Genomic DNA, 26,608 nt, shown 5'->3' with positions numbered 1-26,608 from the left:
CAGTTTGTCTTCTCAGCATTTCTTTGGCATTTTTTCTTCAGACTCCCTAAACCCTTATTTTCTAACACACTTTTATCACTTGGGCTAAAACCAATTAAGTAATTATAAACATACTTATAAAATATAAGAGAGTAACATAGAGAATAACATATTTGAGCAAATAAGTCATTCGTATTTTAATTTTTCTTTGTTGTTATTGGAAACCCTGGTGGCGTAGTGGTTAAGTGCTATGCCTGCTAACCAAAAGGTCGCAGTTTGAATCCGCCAGGCGCTCCTTGGAAACTATCTGGGGCAGTTTTACTCTGTCTTTTAGAGTGGCTATGAGTCGGAATCTACTCGACTTGGCAACAGGTTTTTGGTTTTGTTGTTAAGTGTGGTCCGGTCACTTCTGACGCATACTGACCCTGTGTACACCAGAAGGAGATACAGCTCAGTCCTGTGCCGTCATCACAGTCGTTGCTGTTTGAGTCCATTGTTGCAGCCACTGTGTCAATCCATCTCCTCAAGGGTCCTCTTTTTTTGCTGACGCTCTGCCATGCACGATGTTTTTCTAGATGAAATTTAAACTCTTCCTATAAAGAGTTTGTTTAAATGAAAGATGGGGAAAGGATGGGTATTGCCTTAAGATGAAGGCACAAGGAGATAGGGAAAGCCAGGGCCCTAATATTGCTGAAGATTGGAGTGAGGTGGAGAATGTATACTTACACAGAGAAGACCACACAGCCTTAGAACGTTTTATCTCTGCTTTGGGTCTTGAGCAGCCAAGAAATCAGATTTTAAAAAAGGATACATCCCCAAAACCCAAACCCATTGCCGTCAAGTGGATTCCGACTTCTAGTCAGCCCTACAGGACAGACTAAAACTGCCCCATAGAATTTCCAAAGAGTGCCTGGTGGATTTCAACTGGCGACCTTTTGGTGAGCAGTTGTAGCAGTTAACCTCTATGCCACCCAAGGATATGTCCATTCAGTGCTTTTGTCAAAGTCTTTGCCAGGCACTGTAAAAAAAAAAAAAAAAAAAAGGACACTAAAAATCAGAGCAGATCACTGTCTAAAAGGGCTTGGGGGTGGGGGTCAATTTAATTAAATTAATGTTTATAGAACTCCCCCGAAGTTTTGTAAGGCAGAAAGTCATGCAATTAACTTTAACACCGGGCAGAGCATACACTGAGTCATTTATTACAGTGCTATGAAAGTAGAATATTAAATAGTTCAATATCATTTTAAACAGAGAAATGAGGGCCTATTTACCCAGATGTGGGGCAAATACAACCAAATTTACTAAGGCCCTTTGTTGATACAAGGTATGGGAAGAAACTTCTCAAAATGCAGTGTGTGTGTGTATGAAATATATACCAAAATATGTCTGTATTCTCCAGTCCCTGGAGAAGGACATCATGCTTGGTAGAGTGGAGGGTCAACAGAAAAGAGAAAGACCTTCAAGGAGATGGATTGACACAGTGGGTGCGGCAATGAGCTCAAGCATAACAATGATTGTGAGGATGGAGCAGGACTGGGTAGTGTTTCGTTCTGTTGTGCATAAGGTCGCTGAGTCAGAACCTACTTGACGGCACCTAACAACGACAACATGTATGTGAAATACACATGTGAACTCAGTATTATATAAGTGAAGTCAGTATCATATTATTTGTGAAATTAAAGCAATATGTTCTTTTTAAATGCGTTTAGAGTATAGCAGAAGTTCATTCAACAGCAAAACACTGAGTTGGAAAGCCTCTTGTTCTTTATCCCTAAATCTCACCTCATCTGGTTATGTGTACAAACAGGCTGGGAGACCACTGTGTTGAGGCTCAGAATGGAAAGGGATATTTTCATGCTATCTCCGAGATCTCCATAAACAGTTGTATAAGTGGACCCCAGCTTGGAAACTTGTTGATATAAATGAACCTGCCTGGCTGTCCCCAGGGCTGTTGTCAGGCATAGTTTACAGGTCATTTAAACAATGATTTCCTCTACTCTCGCCAAAGCACTCCCTGGAGATGAGGCCTATGGGGAATAATCTTCCCCATCTAGATTGTCTCCAGGGGCACCTTTGACAAAGTCATTACCAGTCCTGGCACTTACATCAGCCATCACAGTGAGAGAACACGTGGTTCAGAAAGCTGTCAGCTGAGACCAGACAACCCCACAATCTGCATACCTTACAGGATTTTGAAACTTATGGTCAACCTTATTGAATTCCATCACGTGAGATGAATCAATTTCTTATATATGCTAGAGAACACAGGAATGGTCCTGATGACCTTTCTGTGACTCTGACATAATTCTCTTTCAGCACAAAGAGAAGGGGCAGAAGCCTTCAAAAATCTGTGCACCATGGATGACCCTGCTGGTTATTTGAAACACCAGTGGCATAGCTTCCACCATCACAGCAACACACAAGCCACCACAGTACAAAAAACTGACAGGTGGTAGTATGTATGATGTTAGCTATAGGTTTTTAGTAGATGCTCCACATCAGGTTGAAGAAGTTCCCTTATTTTTCTAACTTCCTTAAAGTTTTTAACAGCAATAAACCAAAACCCATTGCTGAGTCGGTCCTGACTCATAGCGACCCTATAGGAAAGAGCAGAAGAGCTCCATAGAGTTTCCAAAGAGCGCCTGGTGGATTTGAACTGCTGACCTTTTGGTTAGCAGCTGTAGCTCTTAACCACTACGCTACCGGGTTTCCTTTAAGAGGAATAGATGTTGGATTTTATCAAATCAATTTTATGCATCTATTGAGATGATCATAGAGTTTTCTAGTCTGTTAATATGGCTCATTACATTGATTTTTTAAATATTAAACCAACTTGAAGAAAAAAATTCAAGCCTCTAGTTGTGATATTGATGGATTCTATAGGGAAAATGCAGGAAGCATCAAAAGAAGACGGCATATACAGAGTCACTGTACCAAAAAGAATTGGTCAATGTTCATCCATTTCAGGAGCTAGTATATAATCAAGAACTGATGGTAATGAAGGAAGTGGTCCACTCTGCACTGAAAGCATTGGTGAAAAACAAGGCTTCAGGAATTGATGGAATACCAGTTGAGATGTCTCAACAAACAGATGCAGTGCTGGAAGTGCTCACTTGTCTATACCAAGAAACTTGAAAGATGGCTACTTGGCCACCTGACTGGAAGAGATCCATATTTATGCCTATTCGAAAAAAAGGTGATCCAACTGAACAATTTCATTAATATCACACACAAGTAAAATTTTGCTGAAGATCATTTAAAAGTGGCTGAAGCAGTACATCAACAGGGAACTGCCATAAATTCAAGCTGGTTTCAGAAGAGGACGTGGAACCAGGGATATCGTTGCTGATGTCAGAGGGATCCTGGCTGAAAGCAGAGAATACCAGAAAGATGTTTACCTGTGTTTAATTAACTATGCAAAGGCATTCGACTATGTGGATCATAACACATTATGGATAACACTGGGAAGAATGGGAATTCCAGAACACTTAATTGTGCTCATGAGGAAACTGTACATAGATCAAGAGGCAGTTGTTCCAACAGAACAAGGGGATACTGTGTGGTTTAAAGTCAGGAAAGGTGTGCATCAGCATTGTATCCTTTCACCATACTTGGTCTGTATGCTGAACAAATAACCCCAAAAGCTGGACTATATGAAGAAGAACAAGGCATTAGGATTGGAGGAAGAGCCATTAACAACCTGTGCTATGCAGATGACACAAACTTGCTTGCTGTCTTAGGCTGGGTTCTCTAGAGACGCAAAACCAGTAATGCTTATAAATATATAGAGATTTATATCAAGGAAACAGCTCACACGATTGCAAGGGTTGGAAAGTCCCAAGTCCTTGGATCAGGACAGAGTCCTTTCCCAATTCACGGAGCCACAGAAGCTGGTGAACCCAAGATGAGCAGGTCAGACAGCAGGGCTCCTGCTCACAGGTTGTGATGGTTGAGGAATCCCCAAGGTTGGCAGGCAAGACCAAAAGGTTTCTGCTGAGTCACTTAGCTGCAGGGGCTGGCGAACCCAAGACAGGCAGATCCAGGAGGACTCTTGCTCACAGGCCATGAAGATGGGCGAATCCCAAGATGGACAGGTAAGCTGCTAGCTCAAGTCCCAAGAACCAGAGGTCAGACAAGAGACAGCTGCTGGATCCAGAACAAGCCAACAACCTTTATAAAGCAAGCAGGAAGAAAGTAGGTGGCAGAAGGTGAAGAAATGAAGGCTGAGGGGGGCAGTGAGCTGCCACAGGCCCCACCCCCACCAGTACCACTCAGCAGATTCCATTATAGGAGTGATCACATATCAAATTTTGACAGGGAAACGATCACGACATTGTACAGCTGCCAAAATGCTGAGAATCATGGCCCAGCCAAGTTGACACACAATCTTAACTATCACACTTACTGAAAATGAAGAGGATTTGAAGAAATTACTGATGAACGTCAAAGACCACAGCCTTTAGTATGGATTATACCTCAACATAAAGAAAATAAAAATCCTCTCAATTGGGCCAGTATGTGACATCATGATAAATGGAGAAAAGATTGAAGTTGTCAAGGATTTCATTTTACTTGGATCCACAATCAACACCCATGGAAGCAGCAGTCAAGAAATCAAAAGATGCATTGCACTGGGCAAATCTGCTGCAAAAGACTTTTTTAAAGTGTTAAAAGCAAAGATGTCACCTTGAAAATTAAGGTGTCCCTGACCCAAGCCGTGGTGTTTTTACTCACCTCATATGCATGCAAAAGCTGGACAATGAATAAAGAAAACTGAAGAACTGACACCTTTAAGTTATGGTGTTGGTGACGAATATTAAATATACCATGGACTGACAAAAGGATGAACAAATCTGTCTTGAAAGAAGTACAGCCAGAACGCAACTTAGAAGCAAAGATGGCTAGATTATGTTTCATATACTTTGGATGTGTTATCAGGAGTGATCAGTCCCTGGAGTAGAACTTCATGTTTGGTAAAGTAGAAGGTCAGCAAGAAAGAGGAAGACCCTCAATGAGATGGACTGACACAGTGGCTGCAAGGATGGGCTCAAGGATAACAATGATTTGTGCGGATGGCACAGGACCAGGCGGTGTTTCGTTCTGTTGTACAGAGGGTCACTATGAGTCAGAGCCAACTCGATGGCACCTGACAACAGCAACACATATACATCTACTTTTTCTTGAGAGAGCTTTGCTAGTTAGTTGAAATTTGCCCACTTATATAAACTGTCAAATTTATTGGCATAAAAAGTTGTTCACAATATTATTTTACTTTAAATGAATATAGGATCTGTAATAATTTCACCTCTCTCATTTCTGATGTTGATTGCTTGTGTCTCCTTTTTTCTGATTAGCCTGGCTAGAGGTTTATAAATTTTTTTGATCTTCTCAGAGAACCAGCTTTTGGCTTCATTGATTTTCTTTATTCTTTTTCTGTTTTCCATTTCTTTGATTTTTTCTCTGATGTTTATTATTTCCTTTCTTCTGCTTACTCTGGCTGTCACTTTACTTTTATTTTTCTCCTAATTTCTTAAAGTGGAAACTGAAGTTGTTGATTTGTGGCTTTTCTTCCAATATAAACAGTTAGTGCTGTAAACTTCCTGCCAAGTACTGCTTTAGACCTTGAGTTAGGTGGGTGGAGGTGATGGATAGTCCAGACTAGGCTGGTTCGTGCGAAGAGATGGAACAGGAAGGATGGAAAAAGGTCACTTATGTACTTGGATGTATATTGTTGTTAGTTGCTAAGGAGTCAGCTGTGACTCATGATGATGTTACATATAACAAAGTGTTACCTGGTCCTGTGCCATCTTCATGAGGGATATATAGTGAGAGATACTCCATGAAAGAGGGGTCCTTCCAAAGACTTAGGATCAGGGAGAATTCAGAGAAATGCAGGTCATTTGACATAGCTGAACATAGTGATAGTGTAGCTGATAACATAGTGATACTGTATGGTATGTAAATAGTATAGCTATATATAGTTACAGGAAGTAGAGCAAGGGATCAACCTGGAGGAGGAGGGGCCAGATAATTAAAAGGCTTTGTCCTGAAGGTAATAAGGAGCCAGTGAAGGTTTTAAGCAGATGAGAGACATGATATTATTTGCATTTTATAAGATCACTTTGGCAGCAGTATGGAGTGGAAGCAACTATAATCAAGAAAAACAGAAATAGTCTGATAGTAATTTTTTTTTTTAATCCAGATGAGAGTTGGTGGTTGCAGTGGAATAAAGAAAAGTAGACATACTAAAGTGATAAGAGGTAAAATCAGTGTGGAAATTGGTGATTGACAGATATGTGTGGGGAAGGGCACAAAGAGTCCAATGGGTGGCTAGTGGTACCATTCAGTGAGACAGGGAACACAGAAGGAGGAACAAGATGTTGGCAGGCTGGAAGTAGGGTAGGAATGGGGTCAGGAATGATTTCAGTTAGGGACACGTTGAGTTCAAGGTGCCCATGAACCATCTAAATAAAGATATATAGTAGGCAGCTGTGTATGTGGATTTGGAGCTGAGGAGAGATACCTGTCCAGGAGATAAATTTGCAACCACCAGTAAGGAAGACTGAAGAATTGGTAAAGAATGTTGAATATACCATGGACTGCCAAAAGAATGAACAAAACTGTCTTGTTAGAAGTACAATCAGAAAGCTCCTTAGAAGCAAGGATGGTGAGACTACGTTTCATGTACTTTGGACATGTTATCAGGAGGGATCAGTCCCTGGAGGACATCATGCTTGGTAGAGGGTCAACGAGAAAGAGGAATACCCTTAGTGAGATGGATTGACAGTGGCTGCAACAGTGGGTTCAAACATTGCAACGATTGTGAGGGTGGTGCAGATGGTGCAGGAGTGGGCAGTGTTTCCTTCTGTCATACATAGGATCACTATGAGTCAGAACCAACTTGATACTGAAGGGACTTCCTATGTCTTAATTCAAGCTGGGATTTCAAAGGTGGCTTAGCATTTTGGGGAAAATTACTACTTAGGATGGTAAAAGGGCAAATGTTGAGATAGGATTAGGCTGGAGCAGGGCTGGTTGCCCGCCCCTGCCAGCACATAAACCAAAACCAAACCCAGTGCCCTCAAGTCGATTCCGACTCATAGGGACCCTATAGGACAGAGTAGAACTGCCCCATTGAGTTTCCAAGGAGCGCCTGGCGGATTTGAACTGGCGACTCTTTGGTTAGCAGCCATAGCACTTAACCACTAAGCCACCCCAGCACATAGGCCAGGGAAAAGGTCAAGCAGGACAGAGAGTAGAATAAACAACCTGACCCATTGGCGCTGGTTCAACCATAACCCACCTGGAGATGAGATGGGAATGCACAGGCTCTGTGGGGCAAAATGCTCCAGCTGTGGGGTAAAACTAACTGAAATGTTCTACGATGTTACCAATAAACTGTTGAGGTAGAGCCTGCAGGACTCCACAGGCGCAGAGCACATGCAAAAGAAGTAAGAGCAACGGCTGTTTGTCTTTCCTGTGCCTGCAGAAGGTGGCACTGTGGCCAAGGGACCCAGTGTGCCTGCATCACATCCCATAATGAGTTACGTCAAGCGGAACCAAACGACCTCCATCTTGAAGAAACCCTGTGTGCACACGTATATTTGCATAACCCCACCACTTCTCAGGAATCTCCACCCTTTCACCCCCCACCCGAAAAAAAAAAACCTCATGAATAGACATCAAGACCCCTCCTCCTCGAAACCCTTAAATACTTGGCTCTTAGGCAAATCGGAGAGACAGTCTCTCTGAAGGTTCTAGCCCTTACTGTCTCCTTTTGCTAGCTGCTGACAAAATTAATTTGCTTGTGTGACTCCAGACTGCCTGAACAGTCTTACTGGGAGGTGCCAATCCTGTTGGGTTCAACCAAGGTAGGGGCCTTGGTAACAGTGTCTCTTTTTATCAATGGATAGGAAATATAAGTGGTCATCTTTTAAATTCTTAGTGGTTTCTCATATTCGTAAGTACTATTACATTCTTACGGAGCCTTTCTGGTACAGTGGGTAAAGTGCTTGGCTGCTTGCTGAAACCACCACCAACACTCTGCAGAAAACGATGTGACAGTCTACTCAGATTTAGCCTTGGAAACCCTACGGGCATGTTCTACTCTGTCCTATAGGCTCTCTGAGTCGAAATGGACTCGACTGCAGTGGGTTTGGATTCACACTCCTGCTCAGAAAGGGCCCTTTTCAGAAAATCTGTCTACGAGCTGGGTTGGGCTGTGTTGCTGTCGATTCCCAGGCTGTCAGCTGCTCCGTCTGCCTCAACTCCAATCTGCCTCTATCATTGCAAGCAGCTGACTGAGCCTTTTCTGAATTTCAGGCTCACGTGGCACACCAGTGGACTTGGCGTGCACTCTGGCGTGTTCCGCCAGTTTGGACTTATAGATGAAGCCCTTGCCGCAGTCACCGCAGGAGAAGGGCCGCTCAGGCCTGTGGATGCGCTGGTGCCTCAGCATGTGGGCCCTTTCCCGGAAGTTCTTACTGCACTCGGGGCAGTGGAAAGGTCTCTCCCCCGTGTGCAGGCCTTGGTGGCTGAGCAGCTGCGCCTTCAGGCGGAATCTTTTGTCACACGTGGGGCACTGGAAGGGCTTCTCGCCTGTGTGCGTCCTGACGTGTTCCACCAGCTTGGACTGCTTGGCAAAGCCCTTGCCACACTGGCAGGAGAAGGGCATGGCGCCGCTGTGCAGGCGCTGGTGCGCCTTCATGTCGGCCTTCACCCGGTAGCACTTGCCGCACTCCGGGCACGGGAAGGGCCGCTCCCCCGTGTGCAGGAGCTGGTGGCTCTGCAGCTGGCCCTTCAAGCGGAAGCTGCGGTCGCACTCGGGGCACGGAAAGGGCTTCTCCCCACTGTGCACGCGGAGGTGTTCTGTGAGCTTCGACTGCCGTGTGAAGCCCTTGCCACACTGGCCGCAGGAGAAGGGCCTCTCCTCGCTGTGCGTGCGCTGGTGGGCCTTCAGGATGCCCTTGAGGCGGAAGCTCTTGCGGCACTCGGTGCACTGGAAGGGCCGCTCTCCGCTGTGCACGCGTTCGTGCTCGCGCAGCTTGCAACGGTGGGCGAAGCCCCGGCCACACTGGGTGCACGAGAAGGGCCACGGGCCCCAGTACCACCGCCGGTGGACGCGCAGCTGGAAGTGCGCGTCATACTCAGGGCCCAGGAGCGGCCTGTCGCCAGAGCCAGGACGCTGTGCCCTCGGGTGCATGTTCCTGACACAGGCCGCACAACAGGCGGCCTTGTCCATGCTGCGGGCTTGGCCGAGCCCCGGCGGTCTGCTTGTCCCAGGAAGCCCGCGGCCACAATCCTTGCAAGATGAGGACACGTCCGAGTCCCGCCTCGTGCCTGCGCCAGTATCCCAGGCTATCTCCTTCCCCAGGCATAGCCCCGGGGGCACAGCCCCTTCAGCGGCCGCCGGCCTTGGGTGCCCCTGCCAGGAGGCCTGTCTCTGTGGAAAGCGTGGGCCACGCTGGGGGACTAGCCTGGAACTCTCAGCCCGGGGCCCGTGGGGGCCGGAGTGCACAGCTGCCTCCGGGCACCGGGCTGGGGCTTCCCACACAGACGTAGCCAGAGGCCGCTGCAGACCCAGCTCCAGGGGAAAGGCCGGGCCACTCCCTAGCCGACACCACCTGGCCTGCGTGCCCACCCCTGCAAGGCTCTGCCCACGTTGCTTCTCCCCGCACACGTAGCCTGGGGCTCGGTCCCTTCTAGGCACCTCCCTGGAGCTGTGGGCGGTTGGAGGTGGCCCCGAGATGTCGCTTCCGTGGGATCTCCTGAAGGTGTCAATGGAGTCAGGTGGGAAGGACCCCTCTTCCCCTTTTCCTAGTAAGGCTCCAAAGGAATACTGGCTGTGCGGAGGTTCTCGACGGAAACGCCCTTGACTTTCTTCTGCCTTCACAGCTTGCCAGCACCCTGAAACTGGAAACGTAAGTTTAGTCAGCATTCCTGTCTACACCTTGGTACAACCAAGAGTTTATGTCGCCAGTGCCCCCGAACACCCAGCCACATGCATTTCTGGACCTCGTGGCAGGAAGATGCAGGCCCATGTAGAGCCTGACTGTGGACCTGCCCGCACGGAGCCCCACTGATGCCCCCAGTTGACTTTCTCAGGCCATACTTTGATACTTCCAAGAATCCAAAAATCTAGACTGCTCCCATCATGCCAGGAAACAAAAGAAGAGAGCTCATGTTTCAGCACGCAGACATAAAAAGCGGCCTCCAGGGAAGAAGGAAGCAGTTGAGGTCACAAGGCTCCAGGTAACCAGCGGTTGATTTTATGGTTTCCCAACCACTGGTAAGAAGAGCTTAGTTAACTGAGCCCTTACTGTGTGCCAGGTGTCATTTTAACACTTTTCATACATTTATCCATTTAATCCTCATGACAATCCTATCATGCAGGTACTTTTATTATCTTCATTTTACAGATCAGGAAACTAAAGTACAGACAGGTTGGATAACTTGTCCAGGATCACCAGAAGAGGTGAGATCCAGGCTCAGCCTCCAGAGCCTACATTTCTAACCAGGGGCACTTCTAACTGCCAGGATTAGAATATGGTAGTGGTGTCAGTCACCATGGAGTTGGTTCCCACTCACGGCAGCCCCAAATGTACAGAGTAAAACTGCTCCAGTAGGATTTTCAAGGCTGTGACCTCTCAGCAGCAGATCCCCAGACCTGTCTTCCAAGGTGCCTCTGGGTGGATTCGAACTCCAACCCTTCTAGGACTTAACCATTTGTACCACCCAGGGACTTCTCCAGAATATACCAGATGGCAAGCCTCATCCCAGCGGAACAGGAACACAAGACCTGAGAATGGGAACTGAGAAACTAAATGTGGTATCTTAAGGGCCAGACCCTAATTTTTTTTTCATTTTGCTTTAAGTGAACGTTTACAACTCAAGTCAGTTTCTCATACAAAAACTTATACACAAATTGTTATGTGACCCTAGTTGTTCTCCCTACAATGTGGCAGCATACTCCTCCTCTCCACCTTGTATTCCCTGTGTCCATTCAACCAGCTCCTGTCCCCCTCTGCCTTCTCATCTCATCTCCAGACAGAAGCTGCCCACATAGTGTCATGTGTCTACTTGAGCCAAGAAGCTCACTCCTCACCAGTATCATTTTATGTCTTATAGCCCAATCTAATCTTTGTCTGAAGAGTTGGCTTTGAGAACGGTTTTAGTTTGGGGCTAACAGTGAGTCCAAGGGCCAAAACCTCTGGGGTCCCCCCAGTCTCAGTGAGACCACTAACAGACCCCAATTTCTTAATACTCACCCCGAAACAGCTGTCCTTCAAAAACTGCATCAAAATGCATATTAGTGGAGGAACAAATTATGTTTTCAGATTTCTGGGATTCTCCCCAATTCCTGAAGGGCTCTCTGCCCTGTTCAATCCAGGATATTAGTTCCGGTTTGGGAATTCCACCACCTGCACAGAGAAGTCAGACAAGGTATATGGTTTCCTTGAGCACTAAGTTTAAAGCACACCAGCTTGTTTCTAAACTTCTCCAAATTCACTCCTGCGGCAATGTATGAGAAGAGCTGTCAAAACATAGGTCAGGCTGCTGGCTCATGGGCTGCAGAGGCTGATAAATCCAAGATCAGCAGGTGTCTTAGTCATCTACTACTGCTATAACAGAAATACCACAAATAGATGGCTTTAACAAAGAGAAATTTATTTCTTCACAGTAAACTAGGCTAAAAGTCCAAATTCAGGGTGTCAGCTTTACGAGAAGGCTTTCTTTCTGTCAGCCTTCTCATCAATGTTCCCCCAAACTAGGAGCTTCTCCATGGAAGGACCCCTGATCCAAAGGACTCGCTCTACTCCTGGCACTGCTTTCTGGGTAGTACGAAGTCCCCCCTCTCTGCTCGCTTCCCTTTCCTTTCCTTTTTATCTCTTGAGAGACAGAAGGTGGTGCAGGCCACACCCCAGGGAAACTCCCTTTACACTGGAACAGGGATGTGACCTGGGTAAGGTTGTTACAATCCCACCATAATCCTCTTTAACATAAAATTACAATCATAAAATAAAGGACAATCACACAATACTGGGAATCATGGCCTAACCAAGTTGACACACCATGACAGCAGGTAAGAAGGCAGGCTGCTGGCTTACAGGCTGCAGAGGCCAGCAAGCTTTGCCAGAATGTCCATATATATTGGATACAGGCCACATCCCCAAGGAAACTCTTCTTAAAATTGATTGGCTGATTATATCAGATCACATCATGAAAGTGATTACATAATATCACAAAAGGGAGGATAACTATATCATTACAGAACTGCCAAATTACATCATTACATAAGTGCTAAACCACATAATTATATAACTGCCAAATGACTGAGATTCATGGCTGAGCGAGTTGATACACAGCCTTAACTGTAACAGTCCACCCCTTGTCAACCTGGAACCTGTACCCATCTCCTTAAACGATACATAATCTGTAAATAAAGACAACTGGACCAGTAAGCAACATCACCATAAACAGAGAAAAGATTGAGGTTGTCAAGGATTTCATTTCACTTAGATCTACAATTGCTTATTGGTCCAGTTGTGAGGATTTTGTTTTCTTTATGTTGAGGTGTAATCCATACTGAAGCCTGTGCTCTTTGATCTTCATCAGTAAATGCTTCAAGTCCTCTTCATTTTCAGCTAGCAACATGGTGACATCAGCATAACTCGGGTTGTTAATAAGTCTTCCTCCAATCCTGATACCCTGTACTTCTTCATATAATCCAGCTTCTCGGACTATTCACTGAGCATACAGGTTGAATAAGTATGGTGAAAGGATACAATGCTGACACACACCTTTCCTGAGTTTAAGCCATGCAGCATCCCCTTGTTTTGTTCAAATGACTGCCTCTTCATCTATATACAGGTTCCTCATGAGCACAATTAAGTGTTCTGGAATTCCTAGTCTTTGCAATGTTATTCATAATTTGTTAGGATTCAAACAGTCGAATGCCTTTGCATAGTCAATAAAACACAGGTAAACATCCTTCTGGTATTCTCTGCTTTCAGCCATGATCCATCTGACATCAGCAATGATATTCCTCGTTCCATGTCCTCTTCTGAATCGAGCTTGAATTTTTGGCAGTCACCTGTCAAGGTACTGCTGCAACTGCTTTTGAACGATCTTCAACAAAATTTTATTTGTGTGTGATATTAATGACATTGTTCAATTATTTCCACATTTGGTTGGATCACCCTTCTTGGGAACAGGCAAGTGGTTGGCCAGGTAGCAGTCTTCCAAATTTCTTGGCATAGATGAGTGAGCACTTCTGGTGCTGGATCCATTTGTTGAAACATCTCAATTGCTATTCTATCAATTCCTGGAGCCTTGTTTTTCACTAGTGTCTTCAGTGCAGCTTGGACTTCTTCCTTCAGTACCATCAGTCCTGATCATATACGCTACCTCCTGAAAAGGGTGAACATCAACCAATTCTTTTTGATATAATAACTTTACGTATTCCTTCCATCCTCTTTTGATGCTTCCTGCATCATTTAATATTTTCCCCATAAAAACCTTCAATACTGCACCTCAAGCCTTGAGCTTTTTCTTCAGTTCTTTCAGCTCAATGCCAAGCATAATATTCCCTTTTGGTTTTCTAACTCCAGGTCTTTGAACATATCATCATAATACTTTGTCTTCTCAAGCCGCCCTTTGAAATCTTCTATTCAGCTCTTTAACTTCATCATTTCTGCCTTTCACTTTAGCTACTCGACATTCAAGAGCAAGTTTCAGAGCCTCTTCTGACATTCACTTTGTTCTTTTCTTTCCTTCCTGCTTTTTAATGACCTCTTGCTTTCTTCAAGTATGATGTCCTTGATGTCATTCCACAACTCATCTGGTCTTCGGTCACTAGTGTTCAATATGTCAAGTCTGTTATTGAGATGGCCTCTAAATTCAGGTGGGATATACTCAAGGTCATGATTTGCCTGGTGGGATGATCCAAACCTTCATTCCGGAAGGGTCTGGACCATTAGTAGTCATGACAGAATTGCGTTTCTGTAGTTTTCCATTGAGTTTAATCACAGGACATGGAGTACTAAGAGATGTCCTAAGGAATCTTCTGTATTTGAGACGTACTCTTTTTTTTTTTTTGAAAGTAGCCTTAAAAAAATTTTTTTTATTGAACCTTAGATAAAAGTTTACAGAACAAACTAGTTTCTCATTAAACAGTTAGTACACATATTCTTTTATGACATTGGTTAACAACCCCACGACATATTAACACTCTCCCTTCCTGATCTTGGGTTCCCTATTACCAGCTTTCCTGTCCCCTCCTGCCTTCTAGTCCCTGCCCCTGGGCTGTTGTGACCCTTTAGTCTCGTTTGTTTTATGGGCCTGTCTAATCTTTGGCTGAAGGGTGAACCTCGGGAATGACTTCATTACTGAGCTAAAAGGGTGTCCGGGGGCCATAATGTCAGGGTTTCTGTCTGGGGGCCATACTATCAGGGTTTCTCCAGTTTCTGTCAGGCTAGTAAGCCTGGTCTTTTTGTGTGAGTTAGAATTCTGTTCTACAGTTTTCTCCAGCTCTGTCCAGGACCCTCTATTGTAATCTCTGTCAGAGCAGTCAGTGGTGGGAACTGGGCACCATCTAGCTGTACTGGACTCAGTCTGGTGGAAGCTGTGGTAGATGTGGTCCGTTAGTCCTCTGCTAATCTTTCCCTTGTGTGTTTAGTTTTCTTCGGTCTTCCTTGCTCCCAAAGTAGTGAGACCAGTAGAGTAGCTTAGATGGCCGCTCACAAGCTTTTAAGACCCCAGATGCTCCTCACACCAAAGTAGAATGTAGAACATTTTCTTTATAAATTATATTATGCCAATTGAGCTAGATGTCCCTGAGACCATGGTCCCCACAGCTCTCATCCCAGCAATTCAGACCCTCAGGGAGTTTGGATGTGTCTATGGAGCTTCCATGGCCTTGCCTTGTACAGGTTGTGCTGGCTTCCCCAGTAAGAGACATACTCTTTTTTACCTCCATTATGCAACATCAATCCAGCTTCCCCTTGGTAATCAGAGTTATTCACACCAGCAAATATTGTAACTCACTTCTTTGCCTGCTGATCCAGGGGCATGAGAAGCCCAAAGTGGCCAGGTAGCATTCTTAACTTCCAGTTCAATGGAATCCCTACTGTGTCTCCAGGTGGGTGCACTCCTCCCCTTAGAACTAAGACTTCTAGACTCACAGAGCATAGGACTGCGGGGTTAAGAAGCAAGAATTTTGGCAAATGGGTCACTAGGCACGATACTGAGTGGTGCCAATCACATCTCCACCCCTTGATTTTTGGGACCGTGAATCCTGGCTATGGAAGAAACAACATTACATACTGGACATTGGTTTAAAGCACATACATCTTCCTGAAGAACACTGCCCCAACCCTGCAAAGTGTTGTCACCTAGCTAGCACTGAAATTGTGTTTTTAGAAGGTTATTCCATCATTCTATCAAGCCAGATACTTCAACATGTTGGGAAACATGGTAAGACCAATGAATTCCACGAGCATGGGCCAACTGCCATACTTCATATGCTGTAAAGTGAGTCCCCTGATGCAAAGTGATACTGTGTGGCATACCATGACAGTAGATAAGGCATTCTGTGAGACCACGAATGGTAGTTTTGGCAGAGGCATTCTATGCAGGGAAAGGAAATCTGTATCCAGAGTGTCTATTCCAATAAGAATGAAAAGCTTCTCTTTCCATGAGGGAAGTGGTTCAATATAATCAACCTGCCACCAAGTTGATGGCTGATCACCTTGAGGAATGGTGCCAACACTTAGTTTTGGTCTCATCTGATGGCAAATTGGGCATTCAGCAATGGCTGTAGCCAGGTCAGCCTTGCTGAGTTGAAGTCTATGCATAGCCCCCATCCCTGCCACCATGGCCACTTTTTCATGAGCTCATTGGGCAATGACAGGAGTGACTGGGGAAAGATGGTAACTGGTTTCCACAGAAAGTGAAATCCTATCCACTTGATTTTTAGAAACCTCCTCTGCTGAGGCCACGCTTTGGAAAGCATTCACCTGAAACCAGTTATCTTCGTTTCTTTGGCCCATTCAGAGAGTTTATCCACATAACTCTTCCCTATACCTCCTTGTGTCCAATTTTCCAATCTTGCTCAGTCAATTCCCTGACCATCCAGACAAACCATTGTCCATAGCCCATAATCAGTATACAGTCGCACCTCTGGCTATTTTTTCTTCCAAATGAAGGGAACAACCAGGTGCATTGTTTGGAGTTCTACCCATTGAGTGGATTTCCCTTCAGAGAGGTCCCAGAAAGGGGCTGTAGTGCTGCTCCTGTCCACTTTCGAGTGGTGTCTGCATATCGCACAGAGCTATCTGTAAACCAGGTACGAGTTTTCTCTTCCTAAGTTAATGGATCATAACGAACTCCCCATGAGGCCATAGGTGCAGATTGGGAGAGGGCAGGTAATGTGACAGAAGTGGAGGCTATGGGCATTTGGGCCACTTCCTCATGCAACATAATGGTGCCTTCTGGTCCTGCTCAAGCCTGGTCTCGTATATACCACCTCCATTTAATGATGGGGTGCCACTATGCATGTCTGACTTTATAGCTCTGTGGGTCAGACAACACTCAGTTCATGATGGGCAGCTCAGGCTGCATGGTGACTTGGTGGCCTATGGTTAAGCATTCAATCTCTACGAAGGCCCAGTAACAAGCCAAAATCTGTTTCTCAAAAGGACGGTAGTTACCTACAGAGAATGGCAGGGCTTTGCTCCAAAATCCTAAGGGTCTGCGCTGTGATTCACCAATAGAGGCCTGCCAAAGACTCCAAACAGCATCTCTATCCGCCACTGACATTTCAAGCACCATTGGATCAGTTGAAGCATATGGCCCAAGTGGCAGAGCCACTTGCATGGCAACCTGAATCTGTTGCAAAGTCTTCCCTTGTTCTGGGCCTCATTCAAAACTAGCAGCTTTCAAATCATTTGAAAAATAGGCTGGAGTAACACACCTAAATGAGGGATATGTTGCCTCTAAAATCCAAAAAGGCGCACTAGGCATTGTGCCTGCTTTTCAACTGCAGGAGGGGCCGTATACAGTAACTTATCCTTCACTTTAGAAAGAATATCTCGACATGCCCCACACCACTGGACCCCTAGAGATTTGACTGAGGTAGAAGGCATCTGAATTTTTGTTGGGTTAATTTCTCACCTCTAGCATGCAAATGTTTTACCTACCAATTAACACCAGAATCACTGACACATGTTCCTTACTAGGTCCAATCAGCATAATGTCATCAATGTAATGGAGCAGTGTGATGTCTTGTGGGTGGGAAAGGCACTCAAGATCACTGCAGACTCAATTATGACATAGGGCTGGAGAGTTACCGCTGAGGTAGGACACTGAAGGTGTATTGCTGGCCTTGCCATATGCAGGCAAAATGCTTCCAGTGTTCCTTCGAAACCAGAATCGAGAAAAAGGCATTGGCCAGATCAACAGCTGCATAGCAGATGACATGAAATGTATTAATTTGTTCAAGCAAAGAAACGACATCTGGAACAGCAGCTGCAACTGGAGTCACCACCTGGCTAATTTTTTGGTAATCCACTGTCATTCTCCAAAATTCATCTGTTTTTTGCACAGGCCAAATAGGCAAATTGAATGGGGATATAGTGGGAATCACCATCCCTGTATTCCCTCCAGGAATGTGGTATTGCTTTTGATTTACTATTTTCCTAGGTAGGAGCAGGTCTAATGGCTTCTACTTGGCTTTTCCTACCATAGTTGCCATAGTTACTCCACTTGTCAGAAATCCAGTGTGGTGGTTCTGCCAGTTGCTGAGTATATGCATCCAGTTATGCATTCTGGAACTGGGGAAATGCCTACAGCATGAGCTGGGACCCACTGGACCCACTGTGGACAAACCTGAACTAAAACTCCATTAATAACTTTACTTCTATATGACTCCACTCTGACTGGTGGGCCACAGTGACGTTTTTGGTCTCCAGGAATTAGTGTCAGTTCAGAGTTTGTGTCCAGTAATTCCTGAAAAGTCTGATTATTTCATTTTACTGAATGAACACTCACTCTTGTAAAAGGCTATAGATCTCTTTGGGGAGAGCTGGGAAAAAGATTAACAGTATAAATTTTTGATAGGGTAGTGGGGTCCTTTCTCAAGGGAACATGGCCTCCCTTTCTTTCAAGGGGTTATAGGCCTATAAACTGGCTCCAGTCTGGGAACTGATTGAGGGGACATGACTCTCTATTCTGGCAATTCAAATGAGACTACTGTTCACTTGACCTAGGATTCTTCTGCTTTTACAGTTCAAGTAAATATTTAATAGATTTCCCACCTATTTTACTTCTAGGAACACTATGACTAAGTAGCCAACACCATAAGTCCATACAGGTCAGAGTATTCTGATTACTGCTTGGACTCTGCTGTCCAGTACAGTAACCACACCCACTTTGTCTTTGTTGACTGAGTGCAACTACTTGGCCCCCACCACCAAGGAGGTGAATCAGCCCCATTGTAGTTAGGTGTCTGAATTAAGTTAAGGCAGTTCCCACTGTTAAATCTGACATACATAAAATAGCAATCACAGCAGTCTCCAAGGATGTTGGGGCTTCCTTCACGAATTTTTTCCTCACCATTGTAATAAAAGACTTGTCCTCTGAGCACTCCAGTGTGGGTCTGTGGGTTTAACCTGATAAATCCAGTCTAACATGTCAATTTCCCTAAGCCTTCTGATACCTTCTTCTACAGTGCATGATGGCAGGTCTAGTACTTCAACCTGATTTAGTGTAGGCCACTACTTAGTCCATGCTTCAGTGAACCAACCAAATAAACTTTTATATCCATTCCTAACCTCTCCAGCCAAAACACTGAATGAAGAATCTGTGATTAGTGGGACCATATCAGTAAACTCAGACTGATTCAACTTTATGGTCCTTGCACCATTAATAATCCCTCACCTTTAACAGCCATTCCCACACATATTCCCCAGGTTTCTATTTGTACATATTAGAAAAGTCAAGGCGGTTCTTCTGGCGTGTAGCTTATCTCCCCCTGGGTCATACTTTGTACTTCAGCTTTTGAAGCTTGCTGGGACTTAAATCTAGTTATAGTTCTAGAAGCAAAAATGGGTGGTGGGGATGTGTTCTGAGAACATTTAGCAATGTCATGTAAGGCATCTGCCTCAGGCAATGCCCCCAGCAATGACTCAGATGTCTCAAAGGCTCTTCATACATGGCTGGGTTAATCTCATCAGATGGGGGTAGAGGGGCTAATGGTTTTATTGGGGAGGTTGGCTTAGCAGACAAAGAGGGAGTAATCTCTTCAGATGGGAGTGACAGAGCTGGCTCTGTTGGCAACAGTGATTCAACTGAATTTAGGAGCTCTGTGTCCCCTTCTCAAAAAAAGCAAACCTGTTGCCATTGAGTCGATTCTGATTTATAGTGACCCTAAAGGACAGAGTAGAGCTGCCCCATAGGGTATCCAAGAAGTAGCTGGTGGATTCGAATTGCTGACCTTTTGGTTAGCAACCATAGCTCTCAACCACTACGCCACCTGGGTTCCTCAGCTTCCTGATTAATTGCTCTTATGTCCCCATTCCAAGTTTCAGGATCCTGATTCTTCCCAATCAATCCCCTTCCCCTCACTTTAACTTCAGACACCATTTGAGTTGGGATTTCAACTGGAGTTGTAATTCAGCCACTCTTACAATAAGACTGTGGATTTGGTTTTTGGTAATATCAGCTCTGTTACAAGAAATAAGGCTTTCTTTTTCAGGGCACGAGTGGCAACTTTGAGGTTGTTTATATGGCGCTTGAAGCTGTGACCCTGAAGCCCTGAGCTAATCTCTTTCTTTCACTTCTTTGTCTAGCAAAAGCAGTACCAACCAGCCAACTTCTTTATGCTTCTCATTCTGATAAAATTGTAGAAAAGTATCAAACATGTGATCACCCAGAGCCTCGCCTCTCACCAATACTTGACCTATTGGTGGTGATATTTTGCATTTTTCTATTGCCACCTCATGCCATGGATTAGTAGTGCCCTCTTCACTACTGGAAGTGGAGTCCTTGACATCTTTAAGACTAACCAGACTTGAGAACCAGTTTTAAAAACTCATAATTTTGTCTTTCTAGAACCACTCTTGATACTAAATGTCTTAGGCTGGGCTCTCTAGAGAAGCAAAACCAGTGAAGCATAGATATATACATATATATTCATAGATTTATCCACGAAAATGGCTCATGTGGTTGAAGAGTCTGGTAAGTCCCAAGTCACGTGTTAGGCTGGAGTCTTCTCCTGACTCATCTAGCTGCAGGGGCTGATGAATCCAAGCTCTGCAGCTAAGATGGCAGGCTGCTGGCTCAAGTCCCAAGAACCAGAGGTCAGATGATAAGGAGCTGGAATCAGGATCCAGAACAAGCAAAAGCCAGCAAGCTTTGCCAGAACATCCATACATATTGTATGCAGGCCACACCCCTGAGGAAACTCCCCTTACAACTGATTGGCTGATCACATCATGTAGATGATAATATTATGTCACAAAGTGGAAGATAACTACATCATTACATAACTGCCCAATTATATCATTATATAGCTGCCAAACCACTGAAAATCATGGCTCGGCCAAGCTGACACACAGCCTTAACCATCACATAGTCTACAGGTTTATGCAAAGAGGAAAACTGCTCACATATCATAACAGTGCTTCCTAATCTATCTGGACCTGTTGGGCCAGTTGCATTGTTTTAATTTTGCTCTGGTCCCCCTGTATCTCACAACGCTGCATTTCGTCATGGGTTTAATAAACTCACTAGTATTTTGCTCTGGGAATGGTGGGACAACCCATCAGATAATTGGAAATATCATGGGAAGAAGGGGTATAAAAAAAATAAGAACTAGAATGAATGTTGTAGGAAATTTCAAAATAGGTAGGCTCCAACTAAAACATTCTCAGAAGTACTTCTAGTGACAATGCTAATCACAACATATGTCACGGTTGAGTCCTGTTCAGAACAGGAGTTGCAATGAATGAAAATAGTTACAAGATTCTCTTATATTTGACTCCATTCCCCAAAATCCTCACAACTGGACCAATAAGCAACATCATGACGAAAAGAGAAAAGACTGAAGTTGTTAAGGATTTCATTTCACTTGGATCCACAATCAACACCCATGGAAGCAGCAGTCAAGAAATCAAATGACATATTGCATTGGAAAAATCTGCTGCAAAAGACCTCTTTGAAGTGGTAAAAAGCAAAGCTGTCACCTTGAGGAATAAGGTGCACCTGACCCAAGCCATGGTATTTTCAATTGCCTCATATGCATGTGAAAGCTGGACAATAAATAAGGAAGATCAAAGGATTAATGCCTTTGAATAATAGTGTTGGTGAAGAATACTGAATATACCATAGACTGCCAGAGGAACGAACAAGTCTGTCTTGGAAGAAGTACACCCAGAATGCTCCTTAGAAGCAAGGATAGCGAGACTGTGTCTTACATACTTTGGACATGTTATGAGGAGGGGTCAGTCCTTGGAGAAGGACATCATGCTTGGTAAAGTGGAGGGTCAGCGAAAAAGAGGAAGACACTCAATGAGATGGACTGACAGGCTGCAACAATGGGCTCAAATACAGCAACGATTGTGAGGATGGCACAGGATGGGGTAGTGTTTTGTTCTGTTGTGCATGTGGCCACTATGAGTGCGAACAGACTCGACAGCCACTAACAGCAACAACAGCGATCACCATAAGAAATGTTTGCTCTATGTACTTTCAAGTAAAAAACACAAAAACATAAAACTGTCTTTTTTTCAATAATACATATATTTAACAGAACTAAAAGTATGCTTTGTAGATCACTAAAGGGTAATTAGTAGACAGTCCAGATTCCTCCTTAGCCCTCTGAAATCTGATCTCAGCCTCAAAAGAATTTGAAGGCTGCTCTTATGAAAAAAAAGAATCACTACCTTTTATTTAAATGCAAACACCAATTCTCAATCTTCATCTGGGCTAAACTCCCAGCATCTTTTAAAACATAACTATTTTTCCAAAAATAAAGTTAACAAAACCTTAAGACTCATATGATGAAAACTACAAAACATTGAAAAAAACTTTTAAAGTCCTAAATAAATGGAAAGATATCCATGTTCACGGACAAAAACAAGTAATATTGTCAAGATGGCAATACTTCCCAAACTGATCAAAGAATTCAACGTAATGTCTATCAAAATGTCACCTGCCTTTTTTTTTCTTTTGCAGAAATTGACAAACTGATTATAAAATTCATGTGGAAATATACCAACTCAAAAAAACCCATTGCTGTACAGTCGATTCCAACTCACAGTGACCCTACAGGACAGAGCAGAACTGCCCCACAGGGTTCCCATGGCTGTTAATCTTTACGGAAGCAGGCTGTCATAGCTTTCTCCCAAGGAGCAGCTGGTGGATTTGAACCGCCAACCTTTTGGTTAGAAGCTGAGCCCTTAACCACTGCACCACTGGGGGCTCAAACTAACCAAACCTGTCTTGAAAAAGTTGGAGAACTCGCACTTCCTGATTTCAAAACTTACTACAAAGCAACAGCAATCAAAACAGTCTGGTACTGGAATAAGAACAAACACAGATGAATGGAATAGAGCTGAGAGGAGAATAATATACAGTCTTACCACACTGACATACTTGCTTCAGGTTTTTTAAAGATATGAGACATTCCAAGTTTAAGCCTCTATATATCCCACTCTCCAAAAGTAATCACAACCAGAATTTGGGGTTTATCATTCTCATGGATGTTTTCATTTTTTAAATACATACATACGAATAAATATTTTATTAGTGGTTTTAAATTTTGCATAGACCATACTGTATCACACTGCAACTTGCTTTTTTCCCCTCAAATTATGTTTTCAAAATTTCTCCATGCCGTCTCCATGTCACACCCACAAAGCTGAACTGTTCTCACCTAGGGAAGCAAGAGTCTCATAATTGGCTCTCATTACGTGCTTGTAAAGGTCCTTCTGCCAGGCCTCCAGATTCTGCCACTCTCGCTCGGAGAAATAAACAGCAACATCCTCAAACGTCAAAGGTAACTACAATCATAGACACAATACATACAGTCACAGGTGTTTCCAAATGACCCCAGCTCTTTCTCATCACTCATTTAAGAGACTTCTGTAGTAGACACTGTTTTGTCTGTTCAGCAGCCTCTCTCTTAGGGAACGGCTCCTCCCCTACTCATCATGTGGTTCCCCGTTAGCCACTGTAATCCTCTCCCTGTTCCTCTCGGCTCATCCAGTTCTATATGCACATGCTGTTGGGTGCCGTCAAGTCAATTTTCGACTCATCGCGACCCCATGTGTTAAACAGCGGCACTGCCCCACAGGGTTTTCTAGGCTATAACCTTTATGGGAGCAGATCACCAGGTCTTTCTCCTGTGGAGGCATTGGGTAGGTGTGAATCGCCAACCTTTCAGTTAGTAGCAAGAGCTTAACCGTTGTGGAAAGCTTTTCCCTTTTTAACACAAATGGAAATAAATTACCATGTAACTACATTCACTTAGTATGTCACAAACGTCTTTCCAGGTCAACATACACAGGCACACGTGGTTTTTTCCCAAGTTGCATTATATTCCACAGGTAGATACACGATGGAGACCTGGTGGCTCCGTGGCTAAGAGTTCGGCTGCTAACCAAAAGGCAGGCAGTTCAAATCCACCAGCTGTTCCTCGGAAACCCTATGGGGCAGTTCTACTCCGTCCTATAGGGTCGCTATGAATTGGAATTGACTCAACGGGAGTGGCTTTGGTTTTGGCTTGGTTTAGATATATACTACAGGTTAGTCAGCCATACCCAACTGAAGAGGCATGAAAAACTTTCCATTTCCTTTTCAAATGACGATGTTGTTCTGGTATGCTTTCTTACATAATAGTGTTTTTCCTTCTGTAGGATAAAGTCTAAAAGAAGGAGATACTAAATCAAAGGGTATAAACATCTTCAGTTTTAACAGATACTAGATTGCCTTCTAAAAATAATGCAGCACTTTATACCCTTGCCAGTAATGTAAGATAAACCCTCCTGTTCCTTTTCACCTTTGCCAGCGTAAGATGTTCTTAAAGCTCTTTTTTTTTTTGCTAATGCGAGTAAAAAATTGTGTTTTATTTTAATTCGCATTAATTTGTGAGGCTGAGCATCCCTTCAACTTTTCCTTGGCTTTCTGCGTTTCTTTGTGAATGTCTGCTCACATCCTTTGCTCAACATTCTAGCAGCCTTAGTATCCGAATGAGCTGTTCTTATATTAGGGTTAATAACCCTTTGGCTGGCAAATATTTTCTCAGTTTATCGCTTGTCTTTTGATTTCATCTTTTGCCAAACAGAATATTTTGATCCTTTTATTTAGTTAAATCTGTCAGTCTTTTTTACACTGTTTCCATGTTTTTCTCTCATTTAAAACAATGTTCCCATATCAAGGCTATACAAATATTCTGCTAAATTATGTTTTTTTACATTTAGATTTGCAATTCCCTACAAGAGATTGGAATCTTACTTCATTTACATACATATGTATAGCCAACCATACAACACCATCAAATACATTGTTCTTTTTCCTCTAAATGAAATATCAACTTCCAACAACTGCAAACATTAAATTTTTGTATGTATGTGAATCTCTATATTCTGAACTCTGTGTTGTTGCACTATCTATATGTATTTGATTACAGTACTTAAGCAATGTTGTATGGAGCCGTGGTGGCACAGTGGTTAGGAGTTCAGCTGCTAACCAAAAGGTTGGTAGTCTGAATCCAGCAGCTTCTCCTTGGAAACCCTATGAGGCAGTTCTAGTCTATCCTATAGGGCCACTATGGGTCAGAACCAACTCCATGGCAATGGGTTTTATGCATTGTTGTACCTGCAGGGCAAGTTCCCCCTCCCCCATTCTTTTATAAGCTGTTGTTATCAACTGCTGGAATATTTATTCTTCCTTGTAAATTTAAAAATCATTTTGTCTAGTAAGAACTATTAAAAAAGTACACTGGGATTCAGTTTGAATTGCATTATATTCGTATGTGCATTCAGGAAACAACGACGTCATCTAGGGACATGGTATGTCACTCCATTTATTTAGGTCTTTCATGATTTTCTTTATTAAATGTTCTGAATCTTTTTATTGACTTTATTTCTGGTATTCTGTAGTTTTCTAACAATCGTAAATGGGATCACCCCACTAGTATTAAAATAAGTTATTGATTTTTGAAAATTTATTTTGAATCCAATTAATGTCCCACGTTTGCTTATCAATCTTAATAAATAAGTTTTTGGTGAGATACAATCATTATAATCTTCAAATAAGAATAACTTCCCCTTCTTTTCTTAAAGTATAAACCAAAAAAAACCCAAACCCGTTGCGGTGGAGTCGATTCCGCCTCCTAGCGACCCTATAGACAGAATTGAACTGTCCCACGGGGTTTCCAAGGAGCGCCTGGCGGACACCGCCTTCATTCCCTAGTCTTGCTGCATTTATCAGAGCCTCTCCTGTGGCTTCAGGGTTAGCGCCCCGGCTCGGAAGGCTTCTCTCATTCTAGGCTTGTAAGAGATGCTCTCCTAACGTTCCGTAGCTTTTATTGCTTTATTAGAAGGAGGTCTTTACCCGGGACTGACTCCTGCGTATGGTATGAGGAAGGAACAGAATTAGTTTTACAAATGGATAGTGAGTTGTCACAACTTACTGAACAGGCTGTTCTTTTGCCATTGATCAACCAAAATGCAAACATGCGCGACCTTCCATCACCTCCCAGCTGCCTCAGTTTACCCCGTGTGGCTGCCCCCACCCATGCACACGTGCTGTTTGGTACAGCGCCCTCTAAAGCGCCAAGGCCCCACTCTTCAACACGACAACCACCGCCGTGCGCACCGCCTAGGTTTTCCGGCCTCTTCTCGTCCTTCTTGCTTCTCACACTCAGAACAAACTTCAACCCGTCGGCGGTTCGACCCCAGACCACCCCTGGGGCGCCGCGGCCACCGGCTCCATCAGGCCCGGTCCTGTGGATCCCGTCGCACCCCAGACCGCCCGCCCGGCCTCCGCCTCGCCCGGGCCGGGACCCTGCTGGCCGCGAGGCACCGGCGTCTCGGCGCCCGCTCCTCACCGTCCCGTCTTACCGGGGCCGGCCGGGCCATGGCCTCTGCGCTCCCGCCCGGCCCTGAGGAAGGGACCGGCGCCTGCTCCCGCCCGGCCCTGAGGAAGGGACCGGCGTCTGCTCCCGGCCGGCCCCGCCCCGGTCAGGCCGTCCCCACAACCCCCCGCGGGCCCGGCCGCACGACACACGCTGGGATTGGCCGCCAGCGGCTCGGCTCCCACAGCGCCGCCTGCGGGCGGGAGGAGTAAGAGACGTCCAGGCTCAGCCTTAAGTGTCTCTCCCCGCCTGGGGGTTCTTGGTGAGCGTCCTCGTGAGTGCGCGACCTTCAGCCTGCGGCAGTTTGCCTGTCATGGATCCTGGGACTGTCCTGCGGCTCCACAAGACTTTGGGGTGGGGTGACCCAGGGAAAGGGCCACTTCCCTCAAAGCTGACCTCCATTCCGAGTAGACGGCACACACACCAATACAACAGGCAGAGGAAAAGGAGCCTGCGTGGCGCAAGCGGTTTGGGATTGAAGGCTAACCTAAA

At 44.5% G+C, this 26,608-nt stretch overlaps 1 protein-coding gene across 1 annotated transcript; it reads right to left on the bottom strand.

Moving 5' to 3' along the window:
* Nucleotides 1-1,072: 1,072 nt before the first annotated feature.
* ZNF786 (zinc finger protein 786) lies at nucleotides 1,073-26,190 on the bottom strand. Its single transcript, XM_064289578.1, has 4 exons — nucleotides 26,103-26,190; nucleotides 22,913-23,039; nucleotides 11,247-11,399; nucleotides 1,073-9,891 (listed from the first exon to the last, which is right to left on the bottom strand). Exons 1-4 carry the CDS (start codon nucleotides 26,118-26,120, stop codon nucleotides 8,243-8,245), a joined length of 1,947 nt encoding a protein of 648 aa, XP_064145648.1. The 5' UTR covers nucleotides 26,121-26,190; the 3' UTR covers nucleotides 1,073-8,242.
* Between the last annotated feature and the right edge of the window lie 418 nt (nucleotides 26,191-26,608).

Source organism: Loxodonta africana, chromosome 8, assembly GCF_030014295.1.
Source record: "Loxodonta africana isolate mLoxAfr1 chromosome 8, mLoxAfr1.hap2, whole genome shotgun sequence".
Taxonomy (NCBI): domain Eukaryota; kingdom Metazoa; phylum Chordata; class Mammalia; order Proboscidea; family Elephantidae; genus Loxodonta; species Loxodonta africana.
Note: the sequence above shows the minus strand (reverse complement) of the source record. Positions and strands in the feature narration are given on the sequence as shown.